A 21023-nucleotide genomic window follows, 5' to 3' on the forward strand; every position below is an offset into this window, starting at 1 on the left:
GTGCTGCAAATTGCTGGTTTATTTCAATCAGAATAAGAATAAGAATAAGAGTAAGAATAAGATTTTTTTCTGTCTGTAACACTGTTTTGTTAGCATCAGTACGGAGTTGTTTTAATAACAATAAGATGAAGAAAAGATATTCATATTAAAACGATTTTATCCTCTCACTGATACGAATTCAAAGGATTTCAAAAGAGACAGAATAGGATAGTCTTCTATACAGCGGGACGGAAATAATTAGGAAATATATCATTATGACGTTCGCAACCAGATAGCTTGCATTATCGCTGTGAGGATCATGAAGTAAATTTATATTAACTCAGTGTTTATAGCAAATGCTAGTTCACACGAATGCGTTTTGAAGTCCATGCTTCGTAAACCACCTGCACGGTGTAATATGTGAAATCATCCTAATCTTGACGATTAACGCGAGAGAAGGCTTTGGGGGTTATGAATTCCCCTTAAAAGTTATATCTGCATAATTGAGAGGAAGAGGGAGAGTGGGAGGCAGAGCCAAAAGGCGACTGGGGAAATAAGGAGGCGCAGTCATGGGATTTCTCATTCATGAGTCTGCCGCGCGCTGCCTCGCGGTTCAGAACCAGCCTTCAATGGACAGCGCACATCTCCGTAAAATCAACCAGTGACGCTTCTTTGACAGAGTAAAAAAAAAATATATATATACACCTTTTGAAATAAGAAGTGTTAGTGGTATAATTGTGGATATTTTTTGAAGAACTTGTACGAGATTGAAAATTGCTTTTTTTTTTCTTTTTTCTCCTTTTTTCTGGAAGGAAGAGGAGCTCTCAGAAAGTGTGGCTGTGCTATGCTGAAGTGCGCTCTTGGATGCGCGAAGTGCCGCACACTGGTGTTTTGCTAAGCGTCAGAAGCGGTGCGGAGCTGCAAAGGGGGACCTCCATTCACAAGGATGCTGATGGGAAATGCCTGGAGACAGAGAGGATGAGATTTGTCGAAAGGCACTGGAACTGCTCTCCGATCTCTGTTCTAAGGGGGAAGTGCAGAATGACAACTGTTTGGATTTCATATACTATTTTCGAGATCTCGCCAGACCGAGGTATTCGGACTCAGGTAATGATTTAATTAATGCGCCTAATTTTAATAGAATGTCGTTGTTTGATCCGGGTGCAACTGAAAATCCTTCACGTTTCGCACTTGATATGCGTGAAAACTATCCGTTCCACTAATTGTAGTCAGTGGGGAAGCGGGAAGCTTACTTTTCTCTTAAACTGACTTCAAAAGGTCTAGAACCGTTTAAAAACATTCTGAACTATCAACGACGAAACTTGTTTAAGTAGTAACATTCAGTTTTTCATTTGGTACAAGTAATCTGATATTTGCTGTCTATCATTTTGTCCCATCCCTCTTTTTTTCTCGATAATTAAAAATGCGACTTTGTTTTTAGCGGTAAATGACTAAAAACGATATTTGTTCGGGAAATAACTGGGATCAAAGCCCCACCCATAGACAGTACACATTGAAGGCATTACAGATTGAGGCTGATGTGTACCAGGCACACACATTCTGCTTTAAACTACTAGAACAATCAAAATTACTTACTGTAAATGCGCCAAGTCACTCTGTGAGCCAAAGAACCTTGGAGTTTTACAAGATGATTATGTTGTACATATACTATATGGTTATTATAATTATATGGTATAAGAGAGATGGGTTTTTACTATTCCATTTTAGTTCAGCAACGGTTTGCAGTTTTGAAAACACGAAAGATGTATTATGCATTAATTTAATTTTATGTGTAACTGACCTATTTAGAACAAGTTGCCCTATTTATAACCTCTGGATATGCTGACTGAAAGACACTCTCTGAATATGTTGACTGAATATGTTGACAAAACAAAGTGCCCATTCGTTTACACTGAGCCATAATGAGACATACCTTTTAAGCTAGCAGAAAGAAAAACTCTAAGAATATGTCCATAAATGTCTACTAGACATCCAAGTAACTGACGTGGTGCCACCATCACAGACAGACACAATCAGAGACACATTCTGTTCAAGTAGAGATAATGAGGGAGACAGATCCTGTTTGCCTGCTATTGATAATGCTACTTAGAGACCATTCATCTCATCTGAGAAAGCACAGCCTGTGTGTCTATTGTCTTTTTTTCTTTTTTCTTTTTTTCTTTTTTTTTTTAATAACACAAATCATTATGAGAAGACTTCTCGGGACAAAAAAAAACCCTGTTTTTGTGTTTGTTTTGAAATATTAGAAAATATTCCCAGAGTGTTTTGCAGCTCTTCTTATTTCTTAGACCCCCCCCCCCCCAAAGAAAAAACCCCTTCATCTTTGCTGAAACACAGAAAGTGCAGATGACAGTGATAATGGCATTCACATTAACCTATACTCTCACTTGGAAGGGGGCGGGGGCGGGGGTGGGGGTGAGGGGTGTGGGGTGGACTCTCAGCTGGCGCCTCTCATACCCTATTTCTGTCAAAGCAACACACACACAAAGGTCCGTTGAACGCTGAAGACTGTACATCGTTGACCCCGCCCTGTAACTCCCAACGTACTGTATTCACGTAATGTATTCCCTCACAGACGTCCTTTTTTATTGACACGTGCTGGCACTACTACTGCTGTGGATAGTTTTGCTAGTGAATCCTTATCCCCGAGAGGTATTATACAAGACTTTAATGAAAGGGAGCAGCTGAGGCTGCCCCTTTACCCCTCCTTCCCCATCCCCTCCCCTCCCCCCCCCCACCACCATCACCTCCACAGGCCTTCAAGAATCTCGATAAACATACACTCAGCCTGATGGGAAAGTCCATGGCTCCGGGGCGAGAGCGGCTTTATGGTGGGAAGTCACGGGTAATGGTACCCATGGGAAAGATGAGACTCTCTCTCTCTCTCTCCCTCTCTCTCTCTCTCTCTCTCTCTCTCTGGTCGAACATGAAAAAAAAAAGAAAACTGAACGTGAATGGAGCAGATTCTCGGTTATGTTTTCTGTGTCGGGGTGCAGTGTTCTGAGACGACGACTGCGGAGGGGCTGTCAGTGAAAGTCCCAGGATATCCTTTTCTCTCTTTTTTTTCTTTGTTAATTCCCTCGTATCGTGGGGACGGCCCTGGGAGATGTAACCGTTTGACATCTGGCTTGATGAGCTCATTGCCTAGGTCGATGGTCCGATCTCTGAACGCTGATCCACTCTGCGGTGGAAAATTACTCTCTCCATCACTCTCAACAACAGCTCAATACACAGCATGGAGAGGAATCAGGGCCATCATTTCATAAGCATCACAGTCCCATTGTCTTTGAATATATAGTTTCTCTTCACAGAACTGAAAAATCTTATCCGCAACTGATGAAGTACTTCATGCTCAAAGTGTAAGAAAAATGAATGAATTAATACATACATACAGAAACATACATATATATACACACACACACAAACATAAACACACACATAGATACATACAAACATAGAGGAGTTTATGGTGAATAGTCCTTGTGGTCTAATCCACACCCTGCTAATTCTCACCCAGCCAGATGGATATCATAGGAGAGTCATACAGCACCTTCAGCGCAGTGTTTCTGCCAGCTACCAATGACTGAAATTCTGAAACATGTCTGCTCTTGTCGATGACTCGCTTCCTGCTGAAAGAATAAACCTTTCACCACTGTTCGCAGCAGGGGGTCCCTGAACTCAGAAGGAACATGCCCCCTGTACCACTGTACATGAGTTTTACATAATTTCCTACAAAGACAGTACAAAAGACCTTCAAGGAGGATGACTGAAACTTGAGCAGTCTTGCTGTATGTTAATTTAATTCATTTTGAGGCTCACTTGGCAAATGTGTCTGAGCTGTATCTGATTTGAGAACAACTTGCTTTAGATAACAGAAAGGCCTAAGAGTCTCCACTTGCTAGTCTTTCAAATTCCTTTCCTTAAATCTGGGACTGCTTTTTCTCCTCTTCATCTTTTGTGTTTTGAAGATCCTAACAAACAAAGGGGTGGGGGTGGGGTGGGGGTGGGGTAAGTGATTTTGTCTTTGTGTGATCCGTTATGTGTGTCATTGTGTGATCATCAGAACTCTCGTCGATCATCATTTACCTCTTAGATCCAAAAAAGAAAAAAAGTTCAAAACTTTAACAAATATCCCCGTCAGCTTCACGGAGAGATGTTTAAAAATCTATTTATCATTCCAGAAATACGTCTGACAGTAAATTAGATGACTTACCTAACGTTGCCTTGTTGTTGTCAGGCATACACATCTTACTTCACTCTGCATTATTCATACTCTAAATGAACCCTGGTACCTACATGGTTTGGTTATATGTGTTTGAATCTCTTGAACCATTTGGCTGTACTGAACTTGAATCATTGCTTACTCCTGTGTTGCTACCAAGGTCGTCGATGCCATTACATCTGGAAAATGCACATATATATTGTAAACAAGTCTCAGAGACCCTGTATTTGGCAAAGGCTTCCTTCCCACTTTAATGAATATTCTAACCAGTACACATTAATATTATAGGAGATGTAACTGTAGCGGACATGTGTCCCAGCGAGGCACCGTAAGTAAAAGCATAGTTTCTTTCTTCATAGTGTTTTATTCACTACGCGTTCACGTGGCGGCAGCTAAATATATATAAATATATTAAGACTCTGAAAAAGAAGAGGAGTTTAAAAAAAGCGTTCTGTTTGCCTAAACATGTCAAAACTGATTAGGTTATCTGACCTGACGGAATAGTTCTCGGAGAGTTGTCATGATTTTTTGTTCATTGGTTTGTTTTTGTTTTGTTTTGTTTTATTTTTATATGATCAAATGCGCCAAAGACGCACAGAGCAGTACCAATGCTAAGCGTCTTGATGTGATGTCACGTGTGATGTCAAGCTGTAGGTGGCACTCTGTTGCACTAATTAAACAAAACACAGTGACTTGCTTTGTTCAGCAATCAGGTGATTTGATGTTACATCATAAGGCCATTACCAGTTAATACTAATGATACCTTCTCGGGCAAGTAATTTTTACACGGTAAAATCACGGTAAAAATCTGGTAATTTTATACGCTATACATCACTGCCTAACTTCTTCATCCAGTCACACAATGTTCCTGTAAGAATATTGTTCACTTTAGAGTCGTTAGTTTCGGCTGTATTTGTTGAAGGATGTCAACCGTTGACATATCCTTCGACAGTTGCCGATAGCTCCACACGCGGAGCCAACGTTAATTAAACTTGTCAGTCGTTCCTCGCAGGTCTTTTTGCTTTGTTTATGAATAATTATCCAAACTCTCTGAATCAAATCCTTCTGATTTCATTAAAGTCATTAGTATTAGGAGCTAATTAAACTGATTACACCTTGTAGGCTATACGGTGAAACAGGATGGACAGATTATTCCCAGTGATTTGGTTTCTTCATTTAACAACTGATTTTAGATCAGTAACACAAGTTTTGTTCTTAAGTGTAACTATAGTGAGCAAGGAATTTGTTTAGCCACAATGAGTACTGCACAAACTTCTAAACTTCTGGGACAGATGTATTATCTATTCCCCAGAACAGCTACAGCTTGCGATTGACTTTTAGTCACTAAATATTTTTAAAAAAACTCTGCATGTGGGGGGAAAAAAAGAAAAATAAACCTCATCTTTTTTACCATTTGTAAACTTGAACTATTTGAAACCAATTCAGAGTTTCTAAAATGTTGCTTTTGTGCTTTGGAGAGCTTGTTCATTGCCAAATTACTAATTGGCACTGTTAGATGTTAATTTCTGTCACATCTAAATAATGATGCAATAGTTTTTAAATGGTCTGAAAGGAAATATAATATTCCAGACGGGAGAAAACTAATCTCAAGACAGAAAAAAATCGGAACTTTCCTGTAAAAACCATCACAATTTTCATTAGCATATACAGTCAGGTATTGTCTTTCAGGGACACAACTGAACAGTCAGTTTTTGATTAAATGACAGTCCTAACAGTGTCTTAACTACTTTGTTTATATCATTTTGTTTGCTCTTTGTTTATTACTATAATATTTTTTGTGGGGGGTTTTGTATTTTTTAATGTTTTGCTAACTGTGAGTAGGCTATTGCAGATGGGTGGATAGAGAGGGAATTTGAGGATGACATCGTTCTGCAGTGCGACATAATTTAAAACCAGTTCTGTTCTGTAATAACACGTCAGCCATGCCAATAACACAGTGAAACAGGCTTTTATCGCATGACTGTATTATTATAGGCTAATAGTGTGCTGTAGAGTGTATATTGCTTTATCTGTAACTCTCATGTATTACTTAGTGTGGAATACCTCATGATTGGTCATGGTAACTTTATTTGTTCAAAGTACAATTAACTTTACTTCCATTCATCTTTACGGTCTTCTCCTGTTCGCTCAGAATAAGTAAATGTAGTAACACACTGGACATAGACATAAATTAGCCAATTCACTTTGCAAAAAAAAAAAAAAAACACTTTAAAGCTGGAGGTACATTCAGATAAAGGACAAATTACAAATTAAAAAGTTGAAAAGTTTAAAATGTGAATGTGAAATCTAAATCTTATATCTGATACTTCCAGTGCTATTCTTTTATCTAAATGGATTCTTTAGTCAGGCCTGTTAAGATTCATCAGGGTATGATGGGGGGCGGGGGGGGGGGGGGGGGGGGGGGGGATACAGGTCACATTAACCTGGATTCATTCAGTCCAAACTGAAAACCTCACCGTCTGAGTGGCCTAATTCTGAGAGAGAGAGAGATAGAGAGAGAGAGAGAGAGAGAGAGAGAGAGACAGAGAGCACAAAATCCAAAATCGAGACTGTTTCAGAAATGAACATCTCCCTTTAACAAATGTAACTATCTGAACACCACAATAGCCGTTCTACACGGGTAACATTATTAATGCTTTAGCTTCAGACACAGCATCTCAAAATCAATTTCTTCTCCCTTATACAGCTAAAAGATACCCAAGACAATTTCATCTGCCAATATAGCAGAAATGTATAATTTCGGGAACAATCTGTGTCTGGATTACATGCAACTAGAGCACAAAACTTCTATAATGATTTATACCTCATACTTTCTCTCTCTCTCTCTCTCTCTCTCTATCTATCTATCTATCTACCCTCCCCTCTCTCTCCCATCCCTGTCTCTTCTGTTTATATCTCAGATGTGTCTGTGAGCCTGCTGTCTCTGGTTGTGACCACATGTGGCTTGGCGTTGTTTGGCGTCTCTCTCTTCGTGTCGTGGAAGCTCTGCTGGGTGCCATGGCGAGAGAGGGGCCTGCCAGACGGACTGAAGGACAGCCAGGATGAGCAGCAGCCTGTGCTGACCGAGGTGGATGGCCTGGAACGGAAAGACAGTGAGGACTGCCTGAAAGACCATTCCACTCCCACCCTGGTGCCAGAGTCGGCCATGAAGATCAGCCACACGTCTCCGGACATCCAGCTGGAGGTCCAGAACAAGGCCAAGGAGAACTGTATACACATTGCCCGTGTGCAACGACAAATCACTGAACCCACCTCGTCAGTTAGGTGAGTCCAGTAACCACACTCAGGGTAAAAAAGAGATAAAGGTTTTTAAAACTTCCAGAAAGCCGCAATTTCAGTTTGAAAACACTCTTAAAGCACAATGAAACCTATTCTTGAATGCTGGAGAATATTTCAGAGTTTAGCATTTTCTCATGTTCTGTTCTTAATCGTAGATAAGGTCAAACCCATGAAATCCATACATTAATCCATCAGATTTTTCAATCACTGAATAACTTTAGTACAAGGTCTGTGTCTCCATAGCAACCTTAGGTAACACGCAGTTATACTGATCCTGCTGATAAAATTAAAATCTACCTGGATGAGTTGAAATTTGGAGAACTGCAAATTCTTGATCTTTGATGGCACGCTCAGCCAATTTCTGGACAATGATAAAAAGGCATGAGTGAAATGATGAAAGCTGACTCTTCAGAGATGTCTCCTCCAATGCATTTAAAGAAAAAAACCCTCTACATATCTGTAGAAACAGAAGTTAGTGTTCATCCCCAGGCTCAGACATTTGCTGAGAATATCATCTCTGACCTTCTGCATTCAGACAGCAATGGGAGAAAATGCTAAGGTGATTATCTTGTTCTTCTCTTCTTTTCTGGCCAAAGACATAACTCAATCAGGAGACAGATGAACCTCTCCAACCCAGACTTCAGCGTGGCTCAGATCCAGAAGCAGGAGTCCTTATCAGGCCTGGGCAGGATCAAACCCGAGCTCTATAAACAGCGTTCTGTGGACACAGACGACGGCAGGAGGGCAGACAGCTGCGGTCGACTGCATTTCATCCTCAAGTATGACTTGGATTTGGAGCAGCTTATCATTAAAATCCACAGGGCCGAGGATCTGCCTGCGAAGGACTTCTCAGGGACTTCTGACCCCTACGTGAAAATATACTTACTCCCCGACCGGAAGACCAAACACCAGACTAAAGTGCACCGCAAGACTTTGAACCCCGTTTTCGACGAGGTCTTCCTGTTTCCCGTGGCATACACAGACATGTCCATGCGCAAGCTCCACTTCAGTGTCTATGACTTTGACCGCTTCTCCCGCCACGATCTCATTGGCCAAGTGGTCGTGGACAACTTCCTGGACTTACCTGACTTCCCCAGGGAGACGAGGCTGTGCCGAGACATACTCTATGTTACTGCGGTAAGCCATCATTTCGCTCGTTATGTCTTTTATGTTCCTGGGGTTGTGGTAAAGTGAGGTTTACAAGATCAAACCTTGGCCCATTTCTTTTTTAGCTCTTTTAATGTAAAGTCTATTGACCTTGTGGGGAAGAGGTTTGTATCCACGGCCAGTACAGCACAGAGGGATATACGATACACACAGACCTTTACAGCACACAAAACAGGATCCTGGACATAATTTACAACATAAATAAACTTTACAGTACCACTGAAGTCACTCGTGCAGACACAGCCATTACAGAACATACAAAGGAAACAGTCCATCTGGAATCCTGTGGTCTGTATAGATGCTGTCCTGGAACTCTTGCTGTCCTGGCCCCAAGTTTGAATGGAGGGCAAATATGAAGTTAATAAACATTTCACACAATCTGTCAATTTCAGTCTTCCGATTTGTACAGAAATGAACTCAAGGCAAGTGAAGGAGTGAATATGTGTGTTTCACTGTCATCCTGTTATTGTTGACTTGGATGAGGTGATTGGGATTGTTGTATCCAGAGTTTATAAGACATCGGGGCCAAGGTTTAGACTCTTATTGGAAATCAATGTGGTGAATCTGTGCATTGGCGAATATGTCAGGTACAATTACGCCCAGGCCAGAGAGAAAGTACAATCCAAAACGTTAAATTTCATTAGCTTAAAGGAAATCGTTTCATAATTTCATCAAAGATACAAGGGCAGCATTCCAAAATATTCCCAATTTTATTAGCTGGCTTTTGTAAATCAAATATTTTAAAGAAGATGTAATACCCTTGCAAGCAGTAAGCAGAATTGTAACAATAGCGATTAGACCCAAGCCAGTAATTTCTTTTTTTTATTGTTTTAGCCCTAAAACAATATGTCCTTTAATTTAAGACCTAATCAGTGTGGAACCCTATTTATGCCTATGAATAATCTCCTTTTTTAGCCGATTCTTTCACATAAACCAGTATGAGCTTAACAGAAACTTGGCTTTAAGAGTGGGTGAAATTGTAAGCATGAAAGATGAGCATTCTTGGCCAGCCATTTCTCTGTTTGCTGTGTAAGGATGAGCTATATAACAGTAAAAAAAAATAGAGGTAATGACATCATATTTCAGCCCGTACATATTTCAGCTTGTACTTTTTTTTTTTTTACTTCAGCTCTGTTCTCTAACCACAAAAAATGATTCAGTCTTAATGCTGTTAACCTCTGAGAAGAAGACAATGACAGTTGACTCCCAAAGATCTAAATAAAAGAATGGGTTTTGCCGGGTTGGTCTAGCTTTCCAAAAAGCCACTTAGCTTTAATTTCAACTTAAAATATCAATATTTAGTAACAACAAAGTGTGTCTCACTTGTGATGTACGTGCGTCCATCCACCTCATGTTTTCTGATAGGCAAACAAAACTGCATTTTTATGACAGCAAGCTAAAAATATTTGAGGATAGTTATATCCGACCTCCGGATCACTTGCATGCTTCAAGACGAGTAACACAAAAATATACTTTGAGGGGCGTGAATATTTTATGTTCACACCAGGCGACTCATGCTGAAATGACCTACATCTCAAGCAGCAGGATTTGTTTTGACATTAATATACGGATCTTAAGCCTCCTAGCATTCAACACATAGAACACACGAAGGGGGTCCGGGAAATGGATTGGTGTTTATGTATGTTCTGAGGCTTTCATTCCCCACAAAGCCTCATTAAGTGACCCTCTGACAACCTATTTGTCAGAGGGCTTCCCATTTGGTCGGAAACCTGAGGGGAATTAACGTGATAATTAGAAATCTAGACAGCTTTGTGATTTGTTCGTTTGTGTTATCAGCGAACACCGATTTTAATATTGTGTGCAGTCCAAAACGATGTATAACTACCATAACACTAGCTAGTCATATGAAATATTTCTCTACAAAACAAGTATTAACCAGCATAAATGTTGTCAAAATACATCACAGCATCACTCTATTTTGGTCTTTTCCCTCTGGATGAACAGTGGCCGATGGTTTTTGTGTGTGTGTAATAAATAAAACCAGAGCAGGAGAACTCACTGGAGAGCTCGCAGACTAGCCTCAGTGTGAGAGGATCCATCACAGACATCCCTTTCGGTCCTCAGAAATGGGCCACGCCTCAAGGGATGTTTGACATGGGAGCTGGGTCTACTGACCATAAACAGTACCCCCTAGCACACCACATACATTAATTATTCTCTCAGTCTTGTCTATGTATCATAACATAACCAGAGGTAAACAATTAGCTTTAAACTACTACTTTCAATATGCTATGTCTACATATAGGGAACACATAGGAAGTCTTAATCATTTCAGCAGCATCTGTCTTGCTTAAGGGTTTACCCCCCATTTTCTATGGCATGGAGTGTTCAAGGACAATTTACAACACGACCAATGAATCCCTATAGGTTTTATTACAGAGAATATATATGTGTGTGTGTGTATATATATATATATATATATATATATATATATATATATATATATATATATATATATATATATATATATACACACACCCACACACATGTTACAGGTAATCCCACGGTAAGAAACACAATTAAAATCCATTAAAATGAAGATCATCACCTCAGAGACGTGTAAGATGAATTAGGAAAGCTAGGTTGGTGAATGCATCAGTGATGATTTCTCTCATAATGAAGATAAAATGAGTATACGCAAGTGCGGCTCATTTAATATTGATATTTACAGATGATCTCTCCAAACTGAAACCCGAATCCATTTGATAATTATTTATGAATCTCACCCGACGAAGGACGACTGTGATGCTAAAAACTTCAACAAACTTTAAAAATTAAGACAAACAACTCCATTCATTAAAAGTATTTCAAGACCAATTGTTTTGAAGTGAAAATGGTCACTGATCTACTTCAGTGACCATACAACCTCGAGTAGAAAGCGCTCTTCCTGGGAGTGTCTTCAGCTATAGGTTTGGGTTTTTTGGTTTTTACTTGTTTGGGTTGTAACCTGTCTATGAATAAAACAGAACTTTGTTAATGCATGTATAAAGGGCAACACATTTGTCTCAGCTGGAAGAAGAGATTGATGTATTCCTAATCCTTTAGAGTAAAAGGTCAGTCAGTATGATTTACTGGCACTGGATTGGCTGTCAAGACTCACCTCTCTGCTGGAAACACACACACATATACACTTCTCTTTCAGCAGGTATTGAGAAATTAAATAATGTCTCCTCACAAATCAAGATCAGAATCTCCAAAAACCTGTTTTTTTCTGTTGTGCTATTCAGCAAATCGAATGAGCAGTCATGCCGAATGTTTTATATTTTGACATCTTTAAATCCTTCTGGTACTGATCACGATCGTGCTAGTGATCGTGTACACCACTGAGTGACTAATCGCCAACGCTCCTCCATTAGAGAGCCAGCATGCTTTCCCTTTCCCTCTGTCTTTTCTTCAATCTGTCTTACAACTGTGGGGCTAACTCTCTGCGTCTCTGCTGTGGCCATGGCTGGGCCTATTAAGACTGTCTTTTAAGAGTGAGGAAGCCCAGGGGGGAAAGCATGAACCGGATAATCACACAAGATAGACTACCGCCACTCTCTTTCTCTCTTTCTCTCTCTCTTTCTCTCTCTCTCTCAGCCTGACCAAGGCCCCTCAATACTCAGCACTAATCACATTGACAGGACGCAGGCGACCATAATTTCACCACTGACTTGATTTAAGTCCTTATGAGAATGGAGGCGACTGTTATCCTATAGTCTGAAGAAGGAAGTAGGTAATTGAATAACTCAGCCTGGAGTGGGGGGGTGGGACCAGCACCAGGGGCGGAGCCTTATTTTCTTTTTACACAAGGACAGGCTAAGTGTTCAGATAATTGCTGGCTTAAAAGCTGAGATAGCGTCTCCCACGTATAGTGTGTGTGTGTGTGTGTGTGTGTGTGTGTGTCGGGGGGGGGGGGGGGGGTACCATAATTATGGTGCGCAGGTCACGAGTCAGCAGACAACTAATCAAGTCAGCAGATCACATTATTGTTAAGACTTATTGGTCTGCACTGATGCATGAATTTTTTGAAGCTTTTTTTTTTTCAATTTTTGGAACATGACATAGTCTTTCATCTCCATGCCACCGCTTTGTCTCAGTACTTTGAAGCAGGCGGAGTTTCAGTGGGACAGCCACAGATGCCTTTTTCACCTTCAGTGACACAGAATGGCTGTTTTTCTGCTGTCTTTGTTTTGAGTTTTTTTGTTTGTTTGTTTGGTTGGCTGGTTGGTTTCTTTGGTAAGATGGAGAAGAATGCTTTGTTCATAATATTCTTTCTTAATTAGTTTGTGCAAAGAATAATCTCAGTGGACCAGAACACACTGGTCTCCTGATGATTTACAATTTCAAGACAGAAAAACAAGTGATACAGAATAAACGTTAACAATTTATTAATATTTTTCTTGTTTGCATATTGATATGCGGAGAGACCGCTGGACTCAAACCTCATTGTGCTCTTTTGAATACTTCACCAATCCGAGTGAAATTTCTCCTCTTAGACTTGGACAGATGAATAAACCTCAAAACATGGTCCAAGTGTCTCGATGATGAAAACAAAGCTGTCTGTCATCTCTGCAAGGTTACCTATTTTTCTTTCGACACGAGGAAACACACAAGATTAGGATTTGGATAGGATTTTGACTCTCCACCTCTCTCTCACCTCTCTGAGCAGTGGGGAAAGTGTGTGTTGGGGGGGGGGGGTTTGGGCAAGCAGTTCCTGATGCTGTTGCCCGTCCCCTACCATTGGAGTGATAATGAAGGGTGCATCAGGTTTGGGGGGGACAAATCCGGATGGAAAGGGGCGACCTTGTCCGATAATGAGCCACGCTCTGCGGAGCGCCATACTGACCTTTCTGCAGAGCCGATGTGAATGACATCACCTGCAGAGAGGCAGGTGGGGGCCCTCGGTCGTTGGGCTTAACCGTGGGGGGGTGGGGGGGTGGGGCAGATCTGTGCTAACAGGCCTCTCCCAGGGGAGAGACACACGGTCAGAGCACGAACCTCCGCGTCAGGGACCTGAGAGAACCGATGACGGGCAATTAAGCTCTCACGTCTGGACTTGAAGAAATGAAGAGGGTGATGATGAGAGAGTTATGGAGAGAGAGGAGAGACAGAAAGAGAGAACGCCATGATGGCACGGCCTTTCATACTCAGAAGTGCTGAGGTCTGATTCCTTCTGATAGTTTTTGCGCGGAGGGAAAAGAGAGTGAGGTTTCCATTAACAGAGATTAGTAAATAATTGACAACATGAGGACAGTTCTGACAGATGTGGATTTGGCAGTGCCTTTTCTATGTCCGCATTAAAAAGCCATTTGGTTTGTGCACAAACTTTGATTTATGACTTGTCTCCATCAGTTGTATCCTGTTGTGTCTTTGAGATGCTTTCCCATTATTGCACACAGTTTACAAATGGACATTCACAAGGAATACACAACAGCTCATAAAATGTTAAAGAGCTGTTGAAATCACATATTCTACTCAGATATTTATGGCTTATCAGAGACTACCGGTGAGGAACAATGAAGATTCTGGGTTTGGAATACTAAAGAAACTTACAGAACATTACAGTGAGTTCCAATGCAAAACGTCACACTTGCACATGTGTGCTATTTTAAGGAAGGTGATAATTAGTCTGCAGCTTTTCTTTTCTCTCTCTCTGTGAAAGCTGTTTCTCATTTAGTGCGGAGCAATAAGAACTAGCAAGGTATTCCCTGACATGGAAGATCTTCTCTAACTGCTTTTGTGCTTCACTGCTTTACTGCCAACAAAACAGTTATACCAGAAGGAAAATATTTTCAATATTTTTGCAAATATGTTTTTATATTTAGAACACTCTCTGGTTCGGGATAATTTCAGTTTAAAAGGCAATTTTGCTAATATTTGCATCTTTGGATAGACAATCAAAGCCTCTACCTAGACTGGAGAAAATGTGCACCAAAACTAGAACAAATGAGAGGCAAGTCTCAAAATATATGAATAATAATAATAATAATAAAATTAAAATAAAGTTAAAAAATAGAATATATAGAATGCATGAAATCATGTAAAATACAACATTTTAAAAAAGGTGCAGCACTGTATAAGTTCAAGTTCAAGTTTATAGCGTTTTTTACCATCAAAATGTTCTCAGAGCAGCTTTGCAGTGATCAGTGCCTAGACCCCCAGTGAGCGAGCCCAAGGGGACAGTGGCAAGGAAAAACTCCTGAACAGAACGAATAGGAGGAAGAGACCCGGGGAGGAACCAAGACTCAAAAGGGGAGCCCATCCTCCTCTGGCCAGCACATAAAATAGACATTCATTGTGTAGAATGAATCCATGATAAACAGATTCAGTGGTCTATATTGTTTACAGTATACAGTATAGAGATTTTGGCGTGACTAGTAAGGACAGGTTATTTTTAGTACATAGTCAAGTTGAGTAGCATCACAGGTGGGCGGCTGGTTCAGAACAGGGGCCTGCAGGAGGTCCGGGCAGGAGGGACAGTATATGGGCCTCATTCTGGGAGCAGACACTTGGGACTGGAACCTAGTAGACCTCAGAATGGATACCCAGTGTTGGGGCAGGGAAGTGGAGATAAAAGAAGAGAGAGAGCAAGAAAGTTTTCGCAAACTGAGGCATGCGGTAGTTTTTTTTTTTTAAACGTTTTAGGATGACATCGATTCTGATTCAAGTGCAGGACTAGTGCATAAGTGCAAAGCAAAGCGTGAGAAAGAATTTCAGGCCTCCATCATTAAAGTCATAGCTAGTTAAAGGCTAGATTGATGAGGTAAGTGTTTAGCTTTCTTTTAAAAATATTTAGCGAGCTGGCTTCCCTGATATCTATAGGTAGTGTGTTCCATAGCTTTGGGGCGTAATTTACAAAGGCTGCATCCCCGAATTCGTTTTGCTGAAAACCTCCAATAAACTAGCAGCAGATGATTGCAGTGTTCTCGAAGGCAAATTGTTAACAAAAGAGTTATTGTCAAAAAATTGGTGTTCAGTAAAAGTATTCAATTGCAAGTACTGTTAGAATGGACTTAAGTGTTTTTAAAGGCAAAGTAATTAAGCCTTTAAATTTCATGTCTCTGTACTTCTAGCATGAGCATAAATCAAGGACCCAAAAGACAACAACACTTGCCAACCACAACGATTAATTTAGTGGGTGGAATGGAAGATACGGAACATATAATACATTAGAACATTCTGGAAAGGCTAATTGTACATAATTGCAAATAACATCCCATTTCCTCATCCTGGCTTATCATATTTCCTTTGTTTGGTGCTGTGTTTGTAGTTTATGTGTCTTGTGTCTCACTTTTAATTGCCTATATTCTGTAGCAGTAATTGGGACATTCTAATTGTGACCATTAGGTAAATGTAATGAGTTTCAATTTCAGTTTTAATGCTGATTGTTTTTGTGTGTGTGTGTGTGTGTGTGTATCATAGGATAATGTGGACTTGGGCGACCTCATGTTCTCCTTGTGTTACCTCCCCACCGCTGGTCGGCTCACCATCACAATCATTAAAGCCAGAAATCTGAAAGCCATGGACATCACAGGAGCCTCCGGTACGTTCTCCCAATACTCCACAGCAAATTGGATGACTGGTCTCATACCGTTTACTGAGATCCAGAGTCTGCCTGATCATCATGTCTTGTTATGTCACAGCAGAGTCCTACAAAGCCTCACAAAGCTTTTTCATTCATTAAAGTCGGCAGACGGCCACGGCAGAGTGAGACATCTTTCACATTCAATTGAACTCGCTAGAAAAGTGTGTATAACACTTTTTTTCCCTCCCCCCTGATTCTTCCAGACCCTTACGTCAAAGTTTCCCTCATGTGCAATGGCAGAAGGTTGAAAAAGAGGAAAACGTCCACCAAACGTAACACCCTGAACCCGGTCTACAACGAAGCCATAGTTTTCGATGTCCCTCCTGAGAACATTGACCAGATCAGCCTTTTAATAGCTGTTATGGACTACGACCGGTGAGGAAAAAGTCTTTAGACTACTCTCAGTTCTCAGAAAACTCTGTCATTGTTTCATGATTGTAATTTAGTAAACGCTGTTTCTTCCAAATGTGAAAGTAACAAATATTATTGCAAACAATTGCTAAGGGATCCATATTTTGGAATGTAAAATCATAAACAAAGGCATTTTTGCTCATCTGAAGGATCTAAGCAGGGAAGCAGAAGCAGCATGGGGGCTTTAACCCCCATCAAGAACAATGAAGCAGCAGATACATATTCACTTCACCATAGGGTGGCTCAAATGTCTTTTTCAAAAGCAGAAGTAGAGAGAGAGAGAGGTGCTGGTAATGAAGACCAGCGAGAGGAAGAGTGTTGCACTTAGCGTTCTGATGTAATTCACAGTAAATACGAGATACATATTTTCTCAAGATGGCTCAGATATTGTTTTTAAAAGCAGTAGTGAGGAGAGAGAGAGAGAGAAAGAGAGAGAGAGAGAGAGAGAGAGAGAGAGAGAAAGAGCTGGTAATGGAGACCAGCACAGAGACTGTTGTTACTTAGCTGTTTGATGTAATTCACAGTAAATATTTCATGAGCTGATCTAATCTGCCAACAAACATAACAGTTCTTAGCAAAAGGCCCCTCAGTGCGCTATGGCTAAACACAAAAGCAAACCCACTAAAGCTGAATGTGGGTTTCAGTTTAGTTGTTTCTGTTTTTCTATGTCTTAATGTACAAGGACAAAGTTTTTAGGTTTGCCTGTGCTTCCTCCCCTCCTCACAGTGTAGGCCATAATGAGATCATTGGCGTGTGTCGGGTGGGTAACACAGCGGAGAGCCTGGGACGGGACCACTGGAACGAGATGCTGACATACCCACGCAAGCCCATTGCCCACTGGCACCCACTCATAGAGGTAAAATCCTGTTATGTTGTGGTGAAGTGTATGAAAGTTGATCTTGGTTCAGTCTTCATCATCTGTAAACTCATACAGCAGTACAGATTTTACTGTGGTTTTACCACATGCCACAAGACGTAGATCTGATAGTTCAGAGTCGATTCGTAACAGAGTTGAGTTGACAAGGACTTTGTGGGTAGTGAATGAAAGTCCTGGGAATGTTCCTGTTTGTTAGGAAATGGTTTTACATTGTTCGCTGGAGGATAACATGTTTGTCCCTTACTGAAAACTATCTGCATTTACCATTCATTACAGTATAAAACATTACAATTTAAATATGACAAACACATTGAATGTTACTTGAAAGTTTATCAAAGAACGGTTCCAAAAAACCTTTCACACTATACACATACAAACCACAGATTAATCCTTCTGTTCCAGGATACAGTCAAAGAAGGGCAACTGACTCAGGCATCATTTCAAGTTACCATTGACTCATAGTCTGTTATTTTTCATGACTCTTGGTGTCTGTCTATTTACCCTGAAGTTCAGATGACATCCTCTTTAGGACAGAAAGACCAGTCCTTCAGGGATATTTTGAGGAAAGAATACATTGTGTTTTGTTGTGTTGGGATTTTTTTTCCCTTCTGGCTTTTCACACATTACCGATCTGAAGTCTTACTGCAAGACAGTGACCCTTCAGACCACAGACGGTTCTCATATATAATTCAAATCCCGTAGCATTTCGACCAAGGGTACGCTCTTCGAGCCCACAATGAAAACAAAAACGAGGGGGAAAAAAAAACGTTTTTATCACCCCTAGACTTCAAGTGGAAAAAGCAGGCCTCAATCAGAAGCAGACAAAAAAGATATGAAAATAATCACATCTCCCCTCACAAAGATGTGTGCGATGTGTTTGAGGCCAGACAAGAAGGGGAAATTCAATCAGGGACATTTTGCTTTTTTTGTTGTTGTTTTTTTTTCTTAGGGTTTTTTTTTCCTGAAACAGAAGATGGGTTTTTCAAAGAAACAGGCGCAGTAATAATTGCATCAAGGACAAGGGTGTTTTCTAACCCGGAAAAGACCTTCAGAAACTGTGAAGACAGTTTTTGAAAACACAACGAAATCTTAGAGCGCGGAAGAATGTGCCACTGTAGCCGTTACCCAGTGCAACATGTTAGCCCTTAAACTATTCAAAGGAATCAGCGTGTTGTCTGGACCACCTCACGCTCCTTACACCATGCAACTCTACAATACTGAAAAGCTACAAGAAGAATTTAATATTTACTTTAGAGACATAACGGTTGAAATTCTTCCCCATGTGTGCTGAAACATTTGTCTCAGTTTTGGTATCTATTCCGTTAGTTAGAAGAATTCACACTTTTGAAGGTTGTTTCATATATTTTTCACCCTCATTAGCATAACAAACATTTCACAGCATATGTGCAAATTCCAGTACAAGGTCATCAGTCTCAGACTAACATGTGCCAACACACACAGCTCATGTAACAACCTACTATAGTTTAACTATTGCATGTGCCCACTCCACTCCACCCCCCCCCTTACCATACACACAAAACTGTACCCCCTTTGATTAATCTGTTTGTGTCCTCTCCAGTGGGCGGGCCAGGGGACTACAGGTGGCAGTCAAGGGGGTTCCTGCAACTCACTGAAGACACCCCCGTCACCGTGACAACTACCGTATACATTCCACCATGGGCCAAAATACCAAAATGACCAAAGGGGAGAATCATATACATAAGTATCTATTAAAATTTGTGCACACGCTCAAAGCCCCCATTAGGCAACTGGTACTCCTGGACTTTGGAATACAGTGTTTTTGCTCACAGAGAGAACGAATGCTTATTCTACATGCATGTTGAGTGATCATGTGTAGTTAGTATTCGGTTTCAAAAAGAGAGAGAGAAAGAGAGAGAGAGAAAGAGAGAAACTTGAACATCTTTCAAAGTTTTATTGAAGAGTTTAATATTTTCTATATGGTCATGTTTTATGTCTCTGTAATAACGTGTTGTTATAACACATTGATATGATTTTCTTTTTCTTTTTCAGTACAGTGCATGAATTCTTTTTCAGTGGGTTTTTGTTCTTACAGTGTAATATTTTGTCAAACTTTAAAAAAAAAAAGTCAAAGAGGACAGTGATAGGAAATTGATAAGATTCAGTCTGTAAGAGTCTTCTGACCGAACGAGATGTATGATCACCTTCTGGCAAGTAAAGAGATCTTTATCATTCAAGGTGAATTTTTTTGAGATTGAATCATAGCCCGACTGTATGTAAATTGTTCACTCTGATGTTATCAAATATTTATATTTAAAAATATTTTGTTCTTGTGGCTCTACTTTTTTGTGCATATGTATAAATACGTTTAAAACATTGTGGTAATATAATTTAGTCACAGTATGAGTAATATCGCGTAATGCAAAAAAAAAAAAGGGGGAGAAGAAAGTCATTATTGAATTCATATATCATTATAACACTGAGCAGAAAAAAAGCAGGAAACAATGAAGTATAGAGAAAGACTAGACAAAGATTTTAACAGGCACCTGTTAAAGTTACTGTAGAATAGTCTTCCACACAAGATAGAGATACATTCAGTAGACAGAGCAGCAAACCAAGACAACTTACATCATCCAATCTCAACTCAGTTCAAGAAAACACACACACACACAACTCTATGTCACTGGTAGATGTATTATGAAAATGAGAAAAGATTGATGGATATGTTTCGCTTGGTCCTCAAACATTTGATAATGTTCTTACTCTCACACCTTTTGCTCTCAGCATCATCAGATTCAAAGATGTACATGACTGACGCTCGTCTGCGCAGAAATCTGTCAGGAAATCAGCCAGTCAAGGGACAAGAAGGGATGGGAAGAGAGAGGGAGAGAGAGGGAAGAAATGACATTGTTTACTGACATTGTTGGCTCTTTAATCAAAGCCTTAATGATAAAAAAAAAAAGAAAATGTCTCCTAAAGCGTGTTGAGATCTGTGCTGTGATCAGTACCCTATGGCTGACGTTTGAGAAGGAAATGAAACATACTCTTCATTCTAAACTGGAGTAAACTGTGGAGCACAGATGGTGGTACAGTTAGCCTGCTTTCTGTGATGTGGGATTCCAGATTACAACAGGAGGAAGTGCCAACTGATTCCTCCATGGAGGTTAAGACAACTGCCAACTAACTCTTCACAAAGGAATCTCTCAACATCCAGAAAAAGCACAAGTGTAGCTCAGGGCATTTCAAAATGTACACATTTGAAAACTCACACAGAGTTGACAAATCAGTGTGTTGTTTTCTCACGAGAATGTGATTTTGGTACAACAGGTGCCACAAGCAGTCGTGATATATTTTGTCACCATATGCCAAATTATATTACAGTTTTGTAGCAAGAAAAATACTGTCTGCGTTAATCTGGAGTCATCTTGGGTGCTATATGAGGGATCATAACACCTTACAACATCTTACAACCATTAGTT

At 40.2% G+C, this 21023-nt stretch overlaps 1 protein-coding gene across 2 annotated transcripts; it reads left to right on the forward strand.

Annotated features, from left to right (window-relative positions):
* Positions 1-938: 938 nt before the first annotated feature.
* On the forward strand, positions 939-19219 carry syt9b (synaptotagmin IXb). 2 transcript variants are annotated; one of them, XM_030780168.1, is made up of 7 exons: positions 939-1086; positions 7144-7507; positions 8119-8659; positions 16115-16235; positions 16481-16652; positions 17415-17580; positions 19145-19219. In XM_030780168.1, exons 1-7 carry the CDS (start codon positions 939-941, stop codon positions 19217-19219), a joined length of 1587 nt encoding a protein of 528 aa, XP_030636028.1. The 2 variants fall into 2 exon arrangements, with proteins under 2 accessions (XP_030636028.1, XP_030636036.1); XM_030780176.1 differs by having other exon boundaries at positions 17415-17544.
* Positions 19220-21023: the final 1804 nt, after the last annotated feature.

The sequence above is a fragment of the Chanos chanos genome, chromosome 1 (genome assembly GCF_902362185.1).
Source record: "Chanos chanos chromosome 1, fChaCha1.1, whole genome shotgun sequence".
Taxonomy (NCBI): Eukaryota; Metazoa; Chordata; class Actinopteri; order Gonorynchiformes; family Chanidae; genus Chanos; species Chanos chanos.

Coding starts and splice junctions, on each gene's coding strand:
- syt9b (XM_030780168.1), top strand. CDS start 939: ATGCCTGGAGACAGAGAGGATGAGATTTGTCGAAAGGCACTGGAACTG. Junction 8,660..16,114: donor ACATACTCTATGTTACTGCG/GTAAGCCATCAT, acceptor TGTGTATCATAG/GATAATGTGGACTTGGGCGA. Junction 17,581..19,144: donor TTGTGGTGAAGTGTATGAAA/GTTGATCTTGGT, acceptor TGTCCTCTCCAG/TGGGCGGGCCAGGGGACTAC.